General features: G+C 36.0%; 1 protein-coding gene across 1 annotated transcript; it reads left to right on the top strand.

Annotated features, from left to right (window-relative positions):
• Positions 1-9,200: 9,200 nt before the first annotated feature.
• LOC149955531 (Na(+)/citrate cotransporter-like) lies at positions 9,201-21,577 on the top strand. Its single transcript, XM_090164542.1, has 12 exons — positions 9,201-9,324; positions 10,611-10,760; positions 12,377-12,492; positions 12,557-12,748; positions 13,265-13,414; positions 14,392-14,514; positions 15,406-15,471; positions 15,665-15,772; positions 16,244-16,421; positions 17,426-17,587; positions 18,204-18,341; positions 21,269-21,577. The coding sequence occupies exons 1-12, from the start codon at positions 9,226-9,228 to the stop codon at positions 21,407-21,409; spliced, it is 1,623 nt and encodes a 540-aa protein (XP_090020668.1). The 5' UTR covers positions 9,201-9,225; the 3' UTR covers positions 21,410-21,577.
• The last annotated feature ends 397 nt before the right edge of the window (positions 21,578-21,974 follow it).

Raw genomic sequence — 21,974 nt, 5'->3', positions numbered from 1 at the left:
TAAATTAGTATAAAAAAATTGTCAAGAGTGCCAGGGAAAATGTAATATCAGAAGTAAATAACACATGAAAAATAAAAAAATAAGTATATAAGTTACATATATCTTCACGTTTCCTACTTTACTTCCAGCCTTCATTTAAACCCCGTCACTCTAGTGTGTTTAAGCGTCCGGTTACCGTAACAGTAACAGTTGTTTCTAGACTAACTATATAGTCAACTCTGTGAGGTTTTTTTTTTCAATTAATTTTTTTTAATAATATTAGCGAATGATGTCATATTTAGAAAACCCAATTATTGTTTTAGTTTATCTTAGTCTAGTCCACAATTTACGTTTAATGATTGTTAGAAAATACAAATTTTTATTTATAAAAATATGAGTAGAATTCGGTGACATAGGAATGCTGAGTATTACTATTAGCCTAGCCTCGCAGCCACGAATAAAGGGTATGTGAATTTATTATGAATTTTGCCCTTAAGAAAGTACCATAAAAATGTCAACATACAGCAACTTCAATCACAATAAACATCGGAGTTGGACGTACTTCGATCACGCTCGAAATTGAAGTTGGCCGTACCCAGGTAGCACCCCTGTTCTTCTTTCTTAGGACTACACCACTGGGTTATGGAGAGTGTTCGGGAGTATGAGCTTTAACGAGCGCGATAGATCGCCTACAAACTCAAATATTCATATTACAACCTAATTTATTTAGTTAACTTGTTCCATACCATGTTATCTTCCCATATACCCTACCACAGCCAAAGCACGCAACGTAACCAGATATTGTTATTCTATACAAAGCTGGAAAAGGTGCGTTGGTAAACATAAAAATTACTATTTTGGGTGGATTTCTCGGTATGTAGGGAATAGAGCGCTTGATTAAAATAGCATTTGTTAAAATAGCGTTTTCAAAAGCGCGTTTTTCAAAACAGCATTTTGTTGAAACGGCGCTTTGTTAAAACAGCGGTTGTTGAAATAGTATTTCTCATTACAGCGGTTTGTCGAAGGATCGTTTTGTTAAGTCGGAGTTTCTTGGTTAAGAGTTTCTCAGAAGATCGGTTTGCTTCTTCCATAAACAGCGTTTCTAAAGTTAGCGTTTCCCAAGTTAGCGATTTTGAAACAGCGGTTTTGGTCAAGACGGCGGTTTCTTAAAATATATATGAATTGACGATGGAAAATGTATAACATACATATGAACTTCCGGGGTTATAGGTTAGGTTAGGTAAGGTTAGGTTAGTTTGCAATACTAACTATCGGCAAAAACCATTAGGTAATGAAATTTTGCCGAAATTCCAGAAAAATATGTATTACAATAGGCCTATATTATTAGTGCTATAGAAAGCAGCGCCGTTTTGGGAAACGCTGTTTCGACAAAATACGGTTTTGAGAACCGCCGCTGTGACCAAGTGCCGTTTGAACAATTTGTTGTTTTGGGAAACGCTGTATAAAGAAACGCTGTTATGATAAAGCGCTATTTTGACAAAACGCTGATTCGAAAAACGCTGTTTTGGAAAATGCTGATTAAACAAATGCTGTTTAGGAAAACGCTGTGGTCCCTACAAATCGGATTTCTCGATACCTTAAAGGATAACCAATTTCAAACTGGCATATACGAATTTCCATAGTGAAAAGCTTTAAAATGAATAATCATTTGATTACCTTTTGTCCGTGAGTTCAAGTAATGGCAGGTCATCAGCGCCATCTCGCGTATGTTTCAAATACTCGTCGAACGCTGAAAACAATGATACTATTTGCGTTAAAGTCAGACCAAACCCAAAAGAGTTGTAGGAAAATATATATGAAAAAGTTGATCTTTTGACTTCTGTAAGTATAGGTTAAGGCGAGGAATAATAGCCGCAAATTTCAGTATATAGTTGGCATTATGCATACGCCATTCCTAAACCAAATATTTCAACTGTCAAACAACCCTCGTAATATTGTTATCTAGCAAGAATATAAGTTATCACTAGTTTCCACCAGATGTCTCGCTTTAGAATTAAAATTGTAATCTTTAATCAGTGATTTGTATATATTGCATTAAAGTGTTGTCCACAAAGATACCAGCCTATTCAATATAAATAAAATGAAAAATTTGAAAATTATGATGAACGATAACAAGCTAACATAGAAGTGCCTGCCTTATGGTGAACTGTTATTGCTAAAGATATGTACAAATAATGAGATGGAAGTCATAGGTTTGAATATACAGTTATAACAAAGTAAATTTATTATTATTCGTTTATGAAATTCAAAAAATTTATTCAAATTGGGAGGATGTTGTCAGAAATAATGGTCGATTACGAAAACTTTCATTGCCACAATGTTAAACCTAATTAAAATCTTTGTGTATTTAATTATATTAGATAAAAATTAATATACTACTAGCGGGTGTCTTTCTATTCAAGGTATTTAAGTATTGACAGGAATTCATACCTCTACTTGGAATGCTTATCGCGGCAGATTTTCATCTCGATGTGGCTGACGGTTGTTTGGACGTCATTATGTTAATTTAACAAACCACTACGTGAGAGGGGAGCGCGTCAGAATGATCTTGCCATACGCGATACGGTATTGAATAATGCATTTTTAAAAATAATAACAATTTATTAATCACTAGTTTCAAATGATTTACAGAAAAACCAAACCATAAATTCAAACGACTTACAGTAAATCTCATAAAATTTACACTCCTAAATACCATCTAAGAATTAAATATTAGATTGACTAAAATGAAACACTCGTTGAAACTCTTTTCAAAAGTACTCATTGAATTTGAGCATTTAACGAAGGCGACACTTGGTAAAGAATAACGGTGGAACTAAAAGTGAGGGTCAAAATGGAAATGGCCGAACGAATGTCCACCACCGTTAAGTCCCACGAGTTCATTTTAGTCCTCGCTTTGCTGAAAAACGTGTTGTATTTGTGTAATAACTTCAAGCACGGGAAATTGGTTCCCTTCTTACTAATCATTGTAGAGAGACAATCACGAATGTCGTGTTGTATGTTGGCCGACCTTTGAGAGGCACTAGCGAAGAACCAGAACAGGATGGAACAGAAAATCATGTGGACCACGTATGGCGCACCGTAGAACGACAACTGCTTCTGCGACGCGAAGAAAAGCGCGGGAACGGTAATGCCGCTGCTGAAGGTCACTCGGAACAGAAAGACGTGCAGCGAGAAGTGCTTGTTGAAGATTTTGAATTTACGCACGCAACGTATTAGGGGTAGTTTCAACGACGATGAAATTGTTCTTAACTTCACCGTTTGACGCGAGGACACTCGAACAGTGGTGCATTTCAGTTCGTTGAGACACTTCATGGTTGTGTTGTACTGATGTAAAAACCAATTGAAATTTACGAAGAAAGCCAATGTCGATGATGGTACGCAAGTTATCAAAGTGAGATGACACACCTTCATGAAGTTGACGACTTGCTTTTGCTCGCTCGTCAAATTAACCCTACTTGGTCCATACACCGTTGAATCTGTCTTCATTAGCCTCTGATAGACCACTAACGCCGTCGCGATGAAGAAGAAGGTCAAACTAAATACACAGACCCAAATATTCAGTCCAACATTTTCCCGTTTTGGCCTTACTCGTGGTAGAAATGGTTGATTTCGGGAGTTGGTTTTTCTCATCCTAAACGACAAACAGCAGGTCAGCAACAAAAGAACAGAGAAAAACGCGAAGAAACAACGGTTCAGAAAGTAATGAAAAGTAGACTTGTAATTAATGGCTGTTATTAACAAAATTATCTGAATTGCTAAATTCAAGATAGTACAAACGATTGAGTAATATTCCAGCACTCTAATGACGATGCGATACCGAAAGGCCATTACGGGCAGTTCAAATAACGATCTTCCATTGCCAGGTAGTTAAAGGGCGAGTTATCGACCAATTCGAGTTTGCCCGATCAATGTGTGTATCCGCTCTTCAATCAAAAAGGTGTTTCCTCGACACAGATACAAACAAAGACCTGCTATCTCGGATACGTACACATTCCCGATATTTTAAGGCGGAAAAATCATGTCATGGCGGATCAATAAAGTTTTAATCGAGCGAGCCGTAAATGGAGATCAGGAAACCGAAACATCATGTTATCGGGCTTGAAACGTCACTTTTCAGGGTTTTTTTATTTAGATTAAATGTTTGCAGTTTTTCAAGTGAGATATGGATAAACGACAAATTGTGGAAATTAAAGGGGTACAGAATCGTTTGAATATTGAGAGTGGAGCTACCGAATCACGAGTTTGAGAAGCGGGAAAGGTACATGTATGTTTCAGTCACGTTACGGAAGGGGAGTAGCTGTCTGAAATCCGTCCCAAAGTTATCAAAGATTTCTGTGGGCCTTTAATATCTATTTTAAAATGTGTATGCGTGCTTTGATATGGTTCATGTTTATTCTTATGTTTTCTGTGTGAAATATCTTTTAAATAATTTTAAGATGCTTATGACTTAGGTAAAATATAAATTAAATTCAAATTTGTAATTAAATTTTGCCAGATTTTCCAATAAAATAAGCAGAAATACCAAATGTGCACGCACGAAAAAGTATAATACTCGTAGACATGGTTCATTTTCTATGTTATGTTTTTAAATAAAGTTAAATATGTCTTATCGTTCTTCTATGAACGTTACTAAACTTATTTATACATTTAACCAGAAGCATATGATATGTAACTTCGATAAGGTATTGGTATTTTGCCTGAAACATGTATATTCATAAGCTCACGCTGATTTTACAATATACATGGAATCATCACAATCTACCACTTTAATGAGACTATCAAAATTTGCTTTTCATATAACTAAATTTTACGTCGTTAAACGAAGTAATTTAGGCGGTAAATTTTTGCCGTGATGCGGTTTAAAATCCGCGATTTGTCGGAAATCGAAGAATGTATTGTGATACTTCTATCTGAAGATATATATATCATATAATTCTAGTATTAAGGATAGGAAAGCATTATGCAGGCCTATCAGCTTTCGTTTCACTCGTTTATTAATTTAAAATAATTCAATAAAAAGTGCTTAAAATATTTTAAAATTAGGAAGGAAGCTCGAAACAAATGAGGCTCTTACAAGAAAATGAAGAATTGGTATTAGACAAGCGGTTTGCAAACGTGGTAATGCTGGCGGGCTTTGATGCATTCGATAGGCAAGTGCTACAAAATAGGTGTCCGCAGTCGATGGCTTTAGTCAATGTCCTCGGTATCTTCTGATAGCTGTCCAAACCAACTGGGCAAACAACCCACACCGGGCATTTGTCCATCATTGACGAGCTATACTGCTTGGGTCCGTCAGAAGGCGAAAGACTCGCCAAAAAATGGGACAAAGGCGTCGACATCAGTAGTAGACACTTTTTGTTTCTGGGAAATTCGTTGCTTTGCCCACTGACAAGGAGACGACCCGAGGTGATAATCACTGATTTGTTCAAACTCGGGTATAGTGTACACCTCCATGTACTTTAAAAAACCTGCAAGGGAAAAGTTGCGACGGGCTTTCGTTTAGCCATGGCAACCGAAAACGTTTTTGACAATATCATTTCGGATTTTTCCATTGAAAATAACGTAGGAATCTGAAGGATTTTAAGGGTCCCCCCTGTGAAACCTTTTAAAAAATGAAAAATTTCGAAAATTTCAAAACCGTTAAAAATACATTTAAATTGTGTGAGTGACCTGACGCTGAAGAAAACCTTTGGATGCTCCTAAAATCTTCTATCATGGAATCATCGATTCTGTAATTGGGACCGAACTGTAAAGACGTAAGGATGTAATGATAGTCTAAATATTTGAAAACTTACTCGTTATAATCCAAAATCGATTGTCAATTTCGATCCTGTAGAATTAGCGAAGATTTAAATTAAGTTACACGAAGAAAGCAAAATTTACTTATAAAACACGAGATTGCTGCCCACTTCACATGTCGATTTATTTGTATAGAATACTAAAAATATCTTTACCTAATCTTTAACGCGCTTTCTTTCTCTCATCTCAAAGATGGGCCGCATTATGTAATTTTAATGGTACTTCTTTATAGCAAATTGTGAGACTCATTACCTCATTTGCAGAACGAACAAAACTATATTCTAGTTATATACCGAAATCATAATGCGATAGGTTATCCGTTTTTGGTGCGATTTTAAAACAATTTCGTGTTTAGGTACAGCTGGGCACAGGAAGTGGCTAGACAAAACGATGGTTACATAGAAGTATCAAATATGTTTCGGAGATGGAACCCTCAATGCACTACACTCACTTTTTCTCTAAAGACTTACAACGTGGTGTTTGACCGCCTGCTAAATGTAATAACTCTTGAATACCACGTTAATTAGTGTGGTTTATTCAGTAGTGACTAGAGCCAAGGAATTCTTGACACAACCTACTAACGAACAAAGTGCTATGTCGGTCATTTTGTTTTATCACGCTAGACGTGGCTAGCTGAGTACCTTAACCACTCAATCGGAACGCCTTAAAAATTCCGCTTAGTTATCGATACTTAAGCACGCTGATATTTAGAAAAATGGTCATTTCCCTTTAAAAATTCCTTTAATGATACAAAGCAATTGATTAAAATTATAATTTCATGTGTAAAATTATATCTTAAGTTCGTTGTTCAAGGGAGGTGAGACCTGGTAGAGAATGACTGCCATGCTAAGAATAAAAGACAGCTGTAGGACAGTCGAACGGCTATCCACCTCTGTAATATCCCAGGAATTCATTTTCACTTTCAAATTGGATAAACAACTGTTGTACTTGTACAGTGTCTTAGAAACGCTCGGATCACAGCTCTGTCTGCCCATGATTTCACCAATAGAATCGAAGATACTTTTTTGAACACAATAACCGTTCTGCGACGTTTTGGAGAAGACCACCAAAAGGGTACCACTGTAGACCATGTGGACGACGAAAGGTATTCCGTAGAATGTCATTTCTTTCTGAGACGCGACGTAGAGAGCTGGAGCGCCCACTCCGATGCCAAATGAAAGTTGGAACAGGAAAACGTGCAACGAATACCGTTTGTTCATCTCGCAAAAATTCCGTATACAACGCAAAAGTGGCCGTTTTAACATTACTGTTGTTGCGACAGAACTAATGTAGATACGAGACGATAACAGATCCACAGTGCTTTTCAAATCCATCAAACGAATTACATTTTCGTTATAAATGTTCAGATACCAAAGAAAATTGGACAAGAAAGTCAGAGACGATACAGAGAAGAAAAAAACCATTGAAAAATGGCACTTTCTCATCACCCTGACAATTTTCTGCTGTTCTGAAGACAGATTTTTCACTTCATCTCCAAACACAGTGTAGTCCGTCGCTGCGATTCTTCTGTATGTTAAAACCGCCGCCATTAAGTAGAAAATAACACTCAATACGGATAAAACAATATTTTTACGGAATGTAATCAGCTTCGGGTGTGCTCGATCGCTAAGTCTTGTCTGTCGTCTGCTCCAGTACGACCTACCGCACGTTAACAGAATAGTCAGCGAGTACGTCGTGAAGAAAATACGGTTTACGAGATAATTCAAAGTAGATTTGTGTATTATTGATAATGATACCGATAACACTTGGATAGTTATGTTCGAGATCAAACAAACTAATCCAAACATTTCTAGTAACAAAATTAAAATTTTAAGTTTACGAGCCATGCTTAGAAAGGTTACTGAAATTTTGTTTGAGGCAACTATCGTAGCAAATGTATATCTGTCAAAAATTGCTCATTTAAACAAAACAATGTTTTTATTTGACACTGACTCACTTTTAGGGACTAGGGTTATTGAATAATCGATCTACATTATCAAATGTATTATATTTTTGCATTATCTAAACTCGAATCAAAGGCCTATTTTTCACTATGAACTATCACCACAAATAACATAATATCAATAAATATGACTATTATCAAACATTATTACCGATCTGATTTTCAGAGTGATCAAAGGTTAGTTCAACACAGAGACCCCTAGTGTCTAAATACACACCCTAAATATATACTCTAGGGTAAGGAAATTAGTATTAAAACCTGTCACTTATGTTACTACGAGTTTAATAATTTACTTCAAAGTTTTACTTTCTTCAAAGCATTTTGGCAACCAGGTTTATAAGAAACTTTACGATATTGATTCCCCTAATTTAGTGTCAGATTTCGACTTACCTCTTCGATATAATTATTTTTTTACTAGTGTAGTTCTCTATTACATTTTAAAATTTAAATTTGTAGTTTTAGCACATTATTTGCAATATGGTCTAATTTGACATTATTAGTAACTTTTACTATTTTCTAGTATTTTTAATTGGCTTGGGAAATTGATGACTTTTTGTTAACAGTTACCTTAATATTGACATTAATACACATTACCAATAGTTTTTAAAGACTTAATTCACGATAAAAGTAGACCAGATGGGGGTCATAGCTCGTAGCCATAAGGCAGCTCGCAAAGGCCAAAAATGGAAGACACTAGTCTCGATCTATGGCGATGATGACGTTAAGAGAATATACCCTCGGTAAAAGTATAATTTGTCCTTCCCAGAAGCAACACAAATTTAAATTAAATAAAGGCACGGTTTTCGGTTTTATTAAAATAAAATAAATTTGGGGAAAAAGTCAAAATACTTAGAATTAACAAATTCTAATTTATTAATGGATTTTCAATTTATTAAAAAAAAAGTTCTTGGAGGCTACCTTAGCGACCAGCTAAGAAGTTGCTCAATAAAGATTTTACATCAAGGGCCAAAGCTTAAGCACTAGCTCTTTTCATATCGAACTACAAGAATGCGATTGCATAATTCATAATTGTTTTCTTTTTAAATTAAAAAAGAACGAAGATAAAATATTGCAAGAATTTTTTTCATTCTATGAAGGTTGATTGCGACAAATGAAAGTTTATGCGACTTTAAATCCCTTAATTCCCCAACCACAGATAGGAAATTATTTTGCGGACTGGGCCACTATCTAAGTGTACAATTTCGGTAATACAAAAAAGGATTTGAGAAAGACTATTGTCATCGATGTTCGTTGATATATTCAAATGTACAGTTCTTTGATATAAAACAGAACGAATCACAGAAAAGGAGACAGCGCGTTACTTAATCTATCTTAAGCCAATTTAAACCAGGGATTTCGGATGAACAATGTCTATTCAGATAAAAAGGTTTTTAACTGTCCTCTGAATACGAACGGATTTTGTTTGGCATTTTATGTTTGACCTTAAACGAAACTGCAACATGTTATCCTTCAATAGCGCTTTATTAATATTAAAACGTCTGGTTTTAACAGCCACAATAGGGTCTTCTATTCCTATTCTTGTCTTTTATAATACCGAGGTAAGGCTTTATTTTCACAACGGTTTGTTTTGGACAGGTTTTCGATTCAATCAAGGATTACATTAGGGACGAATCTAGACTAATAACGAAAAACATGTTAATCTCAATTAAAGTATATTCTGAACTGTCCACGGATATTTTTAAATTGATAAAACTTTGATTTTTGTTGAAGGAACTTATCATTGTAAGCAGTGCTCAAAATGGAGTTATTAGCAAACCGGAATGTATTTCCATTTAAAGCTTCCGATTATTCTGAAAAACGGGAGCTGTGCAATAAAAAATAATCCTTACGAACCTGAACGATATGAGGAAACTTTTACGAAACGGAACGGCGTTCAGGTGCGTTCCGGTCCATTTCGAGCACTGATTGTAAGAAACCCTAATCAAGACGCATATGTCGATAATCCACTTTTATTTCCAAAATTTAAACGTTAGCTTGCAAACCAAATAATTTATAATCGATATAATCATGAATGTATTCATTTCAACCATGAATATCGAACTGCATTAGGTAGTCTGGCGTCAGTCGCCAGGATGGGAGGAGCTTAGTTATTATGACGTTGGGAACGTCAAAAACTGTATCGAAGGGCAACGATTTGAAACTTGACTAGCTTTCAGTGCCAAGGCTTAGCGATAAATTTAGTTTAAAAAAATCTTAATAAACATCTTTCTGATTGTACGAAAATAGGTAAGAATATTAATAATAAATTCCTTTAATTATGATTATCAAGAAATTTTGTTAAAGTACAGGTATTGTTCTAAGAATCAAGAGTCATTTTCTTCGCCGGTTAAGTCGCGCAATACCGGAAACGTTTTGTGGATTGAGTCAACGACAATCGCCTGACTCCTGATTGGCTCCAGTGATTACGTAAGACGCAATATGCACCGCCCATTTTAGCCCCAGATGGTAGAAAGGGTAATGATATAGTTTGATATTCGTGGTTGAAATGAATACATTCATGATATAATTAGATAAGACACGGTTTAAAATGTATTCTTTAATTGTTCAATTTAAGAAGTACAATAAACTAAACCCAATGGTTTCCAAAATATCATTACTTACGAAATTTAATTGCATATTAAATTTTGAAACCAATGGTGTTGTGTTAATTCTAGATCTAAATTTTTGCCCTTTGTACACATTCACAACGAGTACAGACGGAAAGAGTTGGTTGATGTTGAAAATGAAGTTCCAACAAAAATAGACTTTTGGCTTAAGCGTTTACCTATTTGCTTGAGATTGACAGACGCTGTAAATTTATGGGGACATGGTGATTATCTTCCAGGGGACGAAGAGTTTGTACATTCTCTTTTTGTTGGTAACACTATGGACGACCGAAGTCATCCCAATGGCAGTGACCTCTCTGCTTCCCGTGGTGATCCTTCCCCTCTTCAATATCATGGGCACGGCTGAAGTGTGTTCTTACTACTTGAACGTAAGTCGCTTAAAGTACATTTGTACGATCACGATTTATATATTCTCGATGGGTCGGACATTTGCGAAGCTGATGTTTTTGTGAAGTGCTGATCTTGATTTTGAGATTTTGGGCATCAAAAGGGGTTTGAAGAAACCTAAGTGGCAGAACGTACTCGCATCGCACCGTGGCAGTGAACTAGATCACGCCATTTTCACCCCCCCCCCTCGCCAGTGTCATTGCGCAGTTTGAACAGATTATGTCAGTTTGTTGGCCTTGAAATATTCATGATATGATTACCATGATGCAATTTTGAGTGTGGTTCAATCAGTTCAATGTAGCCTCGAGTACATACCTCAATAATTACACCTCAAACAGTTTTGACCCCGTCATTGTGATATAGAATCATTAACTTTATGATTATATTGCTTAAGCCTGTTTAATATTGTTTAGCCTAAGTCTAAAAAATACTAAAAAATGCTATAACTAATTAGGGATGATTATATTGATCGTATATTTTATGTTGTTTAACCTCATGAATACTAAAGCATTCAATGAAATATAAATACGCTAAAGGATTAGCCAACAACTATCTAAATGATAAACCTACTTTAAGCTCGGTATTATCTATTTAGAGGCCTTTTTCAAGTGCAGCATTAAATATCAGTTTGTATAGATAGCCTCGAATTACGGCACCGAAGATCACTCTGTATAGAGCCGTGAACTAGTTTAAGAAATACATTAAACAGTTCAAGGTGAAGCAATATATTATTCCGGTTTGCAGCAGAGAGCAAAGCCAATTTTTCTAGTAAAACGTATAATAATAATAATATAATAATAACCGTTAACAATAACTATAACGTATTTACATCGCTAAGTTGACAATGCTAGGCCATGATTTTCCACTTTTCTGTATTATAAAACTTGGATGCCTCGGGTGAACCATTTTTTAATAAATATCTTTTTAAACTAACGTTTTTCACAACACTTCTAACAGGGTAAATAGGGTATACTTATAACATTGCTTAAATAAACCCCCTCTTACGTTGCGTTACGTAACGTAAGGAAGACACTAATTCGCGACCGAAAGTTATCGCTACGCCCTCTTTTGGTAGCCGTCGAAAACTGTACAGGTAGCGTATTAGCAGTAGCGTAAGGACATTTTATAGTACGAAATTAAGCGTATTAGAGGGTTTTGATGGATGAAACAGAAGCTCTAAAAGGTTCTTATTTGCATTTCATTATAATTTTACACAGTTTTGCGTTTACATTTTGGTAACAGAGCAATTACGTTGCCCAAATTTAGGCATTTTTAATTAATTAGACAATAGCAGAAACTAGACTTGTAGAGGTTAACGTTAATAGTAAGTGTAGGGAGCTGTTGGCTCACGTGGCATGAGGGGTTTGCCACCACCCTCCTTCGCATGGTAACCCGGCCACCTGTTTAAAGGCATTAAAAGTAGCTAGATGACTTGGGCCTAAGGTGGTGCCTTGGATATTAGCCTAGCTGATTATTATTACTATAGATCATAGGTGATATCTCGTAGCGTGGCACCAAAGCGCCACCTAGATTCGGTTTCGTCGTGAATAGTAAACACAATGATAACTTTAAAGACCCATTTATCATTCATTGGTAGGAAATAGGAATGTTGTTGTTTTCCGGTTGGATAATGGCAGCCGCATTTCAGCAGAGTGGTTTGAGTCAAAGAATAGCCAACGCAGTCATACGATTCTCCGGGTGCAGTCCCTTCAGGTAAAGAACGTTTATAAATAATACAGTGCCATGTTAATTTGTCAAAATATTTTCAACTTCGCAGGTTGATATTTAGTTACACTACAACAACTGCTCTTATGACGATGTGGTTTTCGAATGTGGTCATCACGACAATGATGGTCACGATAGCAAAAGCCCAACTGGTCGAGTTGAAGAGAAACGCTTCGTCCCACGATCTTATTAACAGTGAAATATCAACGATATCTGGAAGTTCATCTAGTCTTAAAGATAAGAAGTAAGATTTATCTCGTACTAACGAAATTTAATTTTTTAGTCGGTACAAAGAAATGTTTTATTTGAACATTTGAGGCTTCAAAGTTAGATTCGTAAAAATGTTTAAAGCACTATAAAGTTGGTTAATGCTATACGAGTTGGTCTCCGGTTTAGAGGGAAAACGTTTGGGGTGAGATGAAACGTATTCTGGACGTCATAAGCTGCCAAGGGAAAAGATAATATCTACGTAGTTCCGTCAGACGTACATGAAAAGAGGGGAGAAAGAAAACGTTATATCTTGTGAAGTAGAACGCATATATGGGCAATTCTGGTTTTTGAAATAAGCCCAGGAAGAGGTGTGGTACCGCGAATGGCCCGTTTTGGGAACATTTTCTTTTTCATAAACTATTTTCCTGGCGGAACATTTTAATATCTGCAGAAACACAAACGAATTTCAAATTTAATTGTATTTATTTCATGAACGATTTTGTTGACAAATGAAAACAACGAAATTTACTAATGAAATATCACTTTGAAGGAAAACTGATGATGAAGAAGTGCCTCCAAAGAACTTGAATCTTTTGTACAAAGCAATGCTTCTGGGAATAGCGTACGGCGGAAACATAGGAGGAACCACAACGCCAATAGGAACCATTGCCAATATTATTTTGGTTCAAAAGGTTCAAGAGTAAGTAATAACAATCAGCTAGGCTTATACCTAAGGCATCACCATAGGCACCAGTCAGCCATTGAGCCAGCCTACTTTTTGAACTAATTCATCTTCCTTCATTTTCGTTTGAAACCTGTACTAACTTAATTACTCGAATAGCAGTTTATTAGTGAGGTAGTGCGAAAATCACTAAACACTGACTCAACGTTTCATAATTTAACAATGCCAACCTAAAACAGGAAGTGTTATAGTTGGCAACACTAGATTATTATTTAAAATTTGTCAGATTGGTAGAGTTACAGTTGGAAATTATGTTATACCGGTAAACGCAACTACCTGGTTTGGCAATTTTGCAGTTAAAATAGTGTCTTTCAGAGCTCGAGGATTATCGGTAATTTATTAGCTATCACAAAATATTTCTCTTAAGTGAACAGTAACTTGGTAACAGATCATTCAGTCGCCTTGTTTGGGTAAAAGAACAAGAAAGGTATCCGTGTCAGACCTAAATTTACAACACCACTTGGACGCGCTCTTCCATTTTACATAGTACATCTAATAATAATCAACTACGCTAAAACTCAAGGCACCACCTTAGGCCCAAGTCATCTAGCGACGTTTTAATGCCTTTAAATCTGGTGGTTGGGTTACAATGCGTAGGAGGGTGGTGGCAACCCTTTAATTCCACACGAGTCACCAGCTCTAAGTCTCTAACTACTACGTTTAACCTCAACACTTTGACGATTATCTGGCTACGATACTGTTACGATTCCAGAGGTACAATTTCAAATTAAGTACCTATGTTTGGCACTAAAGATAGAAATTTTTGTTATTAAATAAATGATATAAATGTAATATTTACCTTGTAACGCTGTCCCCCACCATTTTTTGAGTCGATTGCTTCTCGGGGGTACTATTGATACAAATACACCACTCCATTTTTTACATGATTCTCAAATATTTTTAGTATACCATTGATTAACAATGACTTACCGTAGGATGTATCCGGAATTAGCAGAGACTCTTTCGTTTCCGAATTTTACACTTTACGGTTTGGCGTGCGTCATTCTTGATCTCATCGTGGCCGTATTAATCCTTTGGTTCGTTTTCATTAAAATAAGGTAAGCGAAAACACCAGTACTTACAAAATTAAGGTGAAATTATTATAGTCGACTTTTGACAGCACTCTGAAATACTAAGAATGTATTTAGATGAACTGAGAATAGGCGGTTAGCTACCTGATCGCGGCTCTCCGTGACCTTGTAGGCGGAGAATATCTGCCACTTGAATCATGAAAACAGAGCCTATAGTTGTGTTTTCAAATTATTTGTTAACTTTAATACATTCTTGGAAATAGTAAAATAAAATAAAAATCAAAATTAGGGAATTAGTTCAAAAGTTCTGCCCGAATTTCAGGTAGCTCCTGGGTCCTGCCCTTCCATATCTCCTGATAGCAGATCCAACGAATGATAATTTGCCATTTTCAAGCCCTATATTCGAAATTCAAAAGATTCCTTTATGAAAATTTAATGGAAACATCAAAAAGCTTTAAGAACACTTACAAGTGCTAAATTAAGTTCTCGACGAATCGTCTGTTAAGAACTGTGGAAACCTGTACGTTCCCTTTCTTATCTTCGCATTGTTTAACATTTTATTATTTGAAAATCATTTGAACAAACAATAAAATACTTAAGTTACGCAAAAATGTAGAAATGTCCATAGTGAAAAGGGGCAAAAAAAGCTAAACCCTAACAAATTTACAGTAATGTTAAAACTTACGAAATAATGATCGAACCAATAGGTCTTCGACAATAAAATTAAACGCGAAACTCGGACCAAATAGATCTTCGAGTCAAAAACCTATTTAAATGGAATTAAAATAGCCCGAATTTCCAGCGTAAGACCGTAAAACACTTACTCGAGAACAGGTCGCTGGTCCTGAACACTAATCGTAGATTAAGTCTATCGATATCTTCTTATGCGTGTTAAAAATCTGTTTTCAATCCTCTTAGGTCGGGAAAATTCTCTCATTTGTTGAAATCCACTAACCCTCTCTCTAACAAATCCAGTTCGGTCAGGTAAGATGTATAACTAGGATATTTCTGTAAGCGTTTCGAATTGTGATGCATAATAGATTGGTCCTTCGGACAACTACAACAAACAGGGCTATTCTGAGAAGAAATGATAAAATATCTCAAGAATATATCTAATTTTATCGTTGCCCTTTTTGATTTTACTTGTCTCATTTTCCTGAATTTCTATTTGTTCTAGTTACAAAGAATGGTGCACCGCCTTAGTCGGATTATTGGTAGTCCTTCTGTTCCTTTTCAAATCGTCTTCGTTCGTGAAAGGATGGGCAGACGCCTTAGGAAATAAAGTGTTAGTACTATGTCATTATATTTCTATCTTCTCTATTTTCCAACTTAAAGGGACTTTCAAGGGAGGTGTGAGGGATCAGAAGTCGATTTGAAAAAACTTTACTGAACGTCATCAGAGTGTAACTTTGTAAAGGCATTATACATGTAAGTCGCTAGATGACTTGGGCCTAAGGTGGTGCCTTTGGTATTAGCCTAGCTGATTATTATTATTAATTATTGCGACAAACGGTGACCGAATGACGTATTTCAAATGGACTTCTACCTCCACAGCTTTCCCTTGAAAGTCCTTTAAAATCCTTTCGCATTAAATTGAAGTATTTTGAGGAGAAATGATAATCCTTCAAATACCAAATCTAAAGAACGATTTACTTATGCCTACTTCCTGTGGTTTTCCAGATGCAAGCCCTCATCAAAATTTCATTTTTGTTCTCTGTTCCATGGTTTAATTTCCCTTTCATTATCTGTTAAACAGGGTTATAACGGAAGCAACTCCAATCGTTCTGGGTGTGTTGTTACTTTTCATTTTACCGGCGAACCCGAGGAAACCGATCGGTAAAAGGCTGTACACGTGGAATGACATGGAAGGGCAAGTTCCATTCGGAATAATACTGGTCATCAGCGGGATCTTAACGTTATCCGGATTAATGGACGTAAGGATCAATTCAAATCAATAATTCAGTAGTGTCCCTAAATAACCCGCGTAGCTTGCACGCTTATGATTAACAATGCACAGATCATTAAAAATCCATTTCAAAACATATCCGTATACACAAAATGAAGAGAAACCTTTAATTTAAAAAAAACAGGGTGTTTTCTACGATGAGTTAAAAGAGCGCCAGAGAGCTTCAAAGTGTGGCCTACTAGCCCCTGGAAGTACGCTGCAACAAGCACAAAACCAAGCAGCAGGAACTTTAAATACTGTTTAAGTTTATTTTTTTACGCTGGTTACCTCGATTTCTTTACTAAAGTCCTTTTTTACCTATCACACGAACCCAAACCTTAATGGTCGAATTTCCCTGCTGCTTGGTTTTAACTCATCGTAGGAAAATGGGGAAAAAAAACCGGCATACTTCTCAACTCACCTCTACAACTCCTTAAAAGTTTTGCATAACCTTTTGAAAGACCAGGGCTGTATATTTATTTTAAAAATAGTTTCATAACCTACCAGAGCATTTGTGACCACCTTTGTAGGTTTTGTGGGAAGCAGCATGCTATTACTACATATCGATTTAAAAATTTTCAAACACAAATGGCACAAACTGATACAATTTTTCAGTTGGGTTTAGTTCCAAACCGTTGGAATATTCGGGATCAAACAAAGAGTGCTCTTAGGGTTCGTACAAAATTGACGGAATTAATTTCCCGGACCAATTTTTCAAATTTTCCTTGACCATTTTTGTAGAACAAATGAATGGTTTGAAGTAAAATCTTGCAAAATATTTAATATTATTTTTAATAGATCTTTAAAAAATTTACTGGCCTTAATTTTTTTGGGTCTTTTTCAAATTGTGTGACTTTTCCCTGACTTTTTGGAACCATATTCAAATTACCTGACTTTTCAGGTTTTCCAGGTCGTGTACAAAGCCTGGATCTAAAATTTAAAGCTTTAGCACTTAAATAGAATCGCATCAAAATCCGTATTTTTATATTACAGAAAACTGGATTAACAGTATTCATGGAGCACGTGTTCGAAAGTACGAAAACATTGGAACCTGGTATTATTCTAGTAATACTGTGCATAGCGTGTACATTCGTCACAGAAGTAGCTAGTAATCTTCTCATTGCACTTATTTTCTTGCCAATGATCGGAAGACTAGTAAGTTTTGAGCTATATCAGAAGTATATAAAATAACATCTCAGAGAGTTAGTACTGCTGATATCATTTATTATCATAAAACATGTACCTTCGCACGCTCGTGGTGGTTTTCCAAAATACGTCATATAATTGTTTTCTAAACTTGTTCCGTCGGTAAAATATGGCTGATGAATAGAAAAATATTTATATGCGGTGTAATCAATAATGTATTTATTTATACTTAGGGAACATGAACATGACTATGTTGAGACGATCTGCGGGCATCATTTACCTCTGGCACGAGAGAAGGAAAAACAAAGTTTTTGGGAACCAACCAGATATCGGGGATGATTTGATTTTCCAAGAGGGAAGGAGCCCAATTTTCGAGCATTTGGGGGATTGAGAGCCACGCTAAGAATCGTCTCAACACAGTCCTTTTCCCTAAGTAGAAATAATTACATTATTGGGATAATATTTACATTGAACATTGTTTGTTTGTTGGAAAGTTTGCACCCATAAAGAACAGCCTCGAGCATGTTTCAATTGTACGTCTCTCATAAGATAAATATTATATACTTGTGGATATATTTAAATCGAATATAAAGATTACCAAGATCCTATGTATTTGTACGTTTAGGCGGAGTCTGCCATGGTGAATCCACTGTATCTGATGGTACCGTCCGCCTTCGTGTGCTCGTACGCCTTTATGCTACCGATGGCCACTGTACCAAACACAATTGTCGCTCAAGAAGGTCACATATCTTTATTCGAAATGGTAATATTCGTCATTTTAATTGGTTCTGGAAATCACCATTTAGGCGATCTGGAAATTAACCATAGCAATCTATTTCCAGTAAAGTTTAAGTATTAACTTATCCCAAGGAACGTAGCCAGGATTTTGGTTTGGGGGCACATAATTGAAACAAAAATGTACATTAACCCATACATTTCAGGTTAAGCCACTGTTATATGTTAGGCATTATTGGTAACACTTTCTGTCATGAGTAGACTATTTTGGGAACACTTGAGATGAGCGTTTAGAGTGAAAATGAGTGGGATATTTTCAAATAATCGAAAGGATTACAAAAATAGTAGAGCTGCCTCTGTTTTTCGCTATTTATGAAGGAGATGAACGAGATTTCAAATATTATAACTATAGGTTTAATGAGCAAAAGAGAGATGAGCGCTTAGTAGTAGATTGAGCCAGAGAAGGGCGGTGCTGTCATTGAACGATCATAAGCCTTAAACGGGGTTTTCTGGGATATTTTCAGAATCTTATTTTATTTTGGTAATTCTACAATTTATTTTGTTGCTGAAATTGGTCATTTTTCGGTACTTTTAAAGAACGGTAATAGATGTCTCTATAAAATAAATTGAACAAAAAACAGATATACAAAATGTTTCTTTTACGTCACAAGACAGAGCTTTATTAGCACAATCGTAGCACGCGTGCTAGAAAATCCGAAATTCCTCGCGACTCCATCAGCTGTAATCAGATTTTCAAATATAAGTGAAAGTGATGAGCTTATCAGTTGAATGGGTAAGAGAGAGTAAAATTATCTGAACCGCTCTCAAGAAGAGCGTGAAAGACAAAGATGTCAGGTTAACATGAGTTGTAGTTGGATTGTGAGTTATTTTGAAAAACAAGTATAAATTCGACCCCCGAAACTCGATCACCATTATATACTTTTTAAATTTTAGGTAACCTAAATTTAATGCCAATGAGAAAGCAATAGGCTTCGAGCTTAGAAAAGATAGCGCCATCTACTTTAATACCTGTCAACTTAATGTGTGAAGAAATAGCCGACGACTTTTGAATTTGAATGTTCTTTAACTGAAACGTTCAGCTTTTGTATCGATATAATTTTGAATGAGCAGACAGCTTTCACACATTCGGTTTAAAACTCAGTCGGTAGGCGCCGATACTTCTGACCAAAGTTTAAACTACGCACGAAGCCTATATACCTTGATATTTCTTTGATAATGTATAAGGGAAATTTAATGATCAGCCATTATCCCCAGCGTTATGAATGTATTAATTTCAAGCATTAATGTCTAACTACATTAATCGCTGGGATTATAACATATTAGTCACGCGTCGTCACCCGAAAATTGTTACGAGTTATTTTAAATATTGGCCAATTTTCATTGCCAAGGCTTAGAGCAAAATTTAATTTGTAAACATTTAAACTGCATATTTGCCATGTAACGAAAATAGAACAAAAATACTTTATTTGTGAATATCCACTGTTTTTGTTGTATTACATGTATTTTTCTGACTTTCTGAGGATTGCCAATAATTTTCGTGCCGGTTCAAACGCACATTTCCGAAAACAAATTTGTATCGGATCAACGAAAAACTCAGATCTATTGATTGGCTAAAGTTATTATGTAAAACGAAAAGGGGCACCGCGTATCCTAGCCCCAGATGGTAGAAAGGGTAATGATGTAGTTCGATGCTAACGTTTGTTACATAACTTGAGCGTTATTACAAAAAATCTGGCTTGTCATAAAACTACATAACCTTGAAAAATTTTAAAGGGTACATGAACGTCGGAAAAATCTGGGTGAAAATTGAGTACCTCCTCCTTTTCCGTACCCCCTGAGACAGATCCGAGTGGTAAGACAGTCTCAGATAATCTGTACACCGAGTTCGTGCATTTAGCACTGTAAAAGGTACATATTTTCCAGAGTTCGCGAGTTCCATTTAGCACTGTCAAAGGTACGGCAGTGTACACCGAGTTCGGTGAGTTTCTTACCCCTCGGACAGATCTAGCCAACCATATTAAGGAATTTTTTCAGTCCTATTTCCGGACATAGCGCGGGAAAGTAGTAAAATTCAAAGTTCGGTGTGGCCGTTTAAATGATGCAGCTATAACAATTAATACCACAAGTGTATAATATAAATACATAAGTGTGACACTTCCTATTCTTCAAAAGTTTTACTGGGAGCTATTCACAAGACAGACTGCATTACCGGCTTCTCGCCGTTTTGCGTCCGCTTGCTAACGCATCACACGTATAGCCTTGACAGCGCCTCGCCAGCGTGAGATTTTCTTCTTGTGATTACGCCAGCTCTCAGTAAAATATTCCCCAAAGTGACAAACTTATGGAACAATATTATATCGATGGTTTCAAATTCATACCTGATTTTTGAAATATTCGTATAAATAACGAAATCTTTAAAGTAGACAATTGATACTATCAAAAGTGACATAATTACCAAAAGTGTGACAATCCCTGTACTTTCGTATGCTAAACGTTTAATGAATGCTCGACTCGAGATCGACCACATAAAAGACTATTTATTATCGCCTTTCTGGGAAAATTTTAGTCTATGGTATCCACAGAACGACGAAAAAAAATACACTAACTTTGACCAGTGCTACTTACAACGTTAGTTCCTACATTCCTCACTAGGAGGCGTTAATTGTTGGTTTTAACTTCCTTCCCTCCCCAAGGCATACTTTCCCTTCTCCCCTCCCAACTTGTATTTCGCTAGAAATAGGTCCAATTGTCACACTTTTGGTAATTATGTCACTTTTGATACTATTAACTTTTAATTTCTCACTATTAAATTTTTATGTCCTACGGGGTTTATCTAAAGTTGACCATAAATGCATTTTTAACAAGTGCGAAGCAAATACCCGTTTTGGTATAGGTGGACAGAAATTGAGTAATAATATTATTTAATTTTAATAGATGGTACCAGGATTTTTCTTGAACGTCGTTTGTCTTTCTATCCAGTTGGGAATGGCAAACACGCTAGGAGTTGTAATGTTCAAGTTTGATGAGTTACCCAAGTTTATGTTATCGGCGAATATAACCAATTCCACAACATGAGATCTGCTAGTGTTTTTTTTTTAGATATAACAGAATATGAACTATAAGGTGCCGCTGTACATGATACAATTATATATACAATTGTATGCTGAATGCTATTAAATCATTCTGTAACAACTTTTCAAGATAAATGTTACTGTCAAAAATAAAGTTTTTAAACACGTCCAATAGTCCTTTAAATAAAAGATCATACATAGCCGATTATAGAGTTTCTGCTGCTGCGACTGGACATATAACTGGTTTGTCTATGATTTCTCTTTATACTGCCAAAGCTGAGAATTTTCAACGCATAGATCTGGCAGAATTTTTCAACAGGGGGGGGGGGGGGGGGAGACAGTCAGAGAGGGGTTTATTTAACCGCCTATATCTCATCCTGCTACGATGTGTAACAGAAATACCATTAGGAAATACACTCCCCGCATGATTTTCTACTATGATCAAGAGTGTCGTGCCACGAAGAAGTATTGACGGAAGCTTTACCTTTCCTGCTAGTGCTATACTCCCTGTATGTCTGGTCTTCCAGAAGTAAATATTATCACTTAAAGTCTATAAATATCATTCCATT

This window comes from Leiobunum rupestre, chromosome 2 (assembly GCF_980474605.1).
Source record: "Leiobunum rupestre chromosome 2, qqLeiRupe1.1.hap1, whole genome shotgun sequence".
Classification (NCBI taxonomy): Eukaryota; Metazoa; Arthropoda; class Arachnida; order Opiliones; family Sclerosomatidae; genus Leiobunum; species Leiobunum rupestre.
The sequence above is the reverse complement of the archived record's forward strand: the minus strand, read 5'-3'. Positions and strand labels throughout refer to the sequence as shown.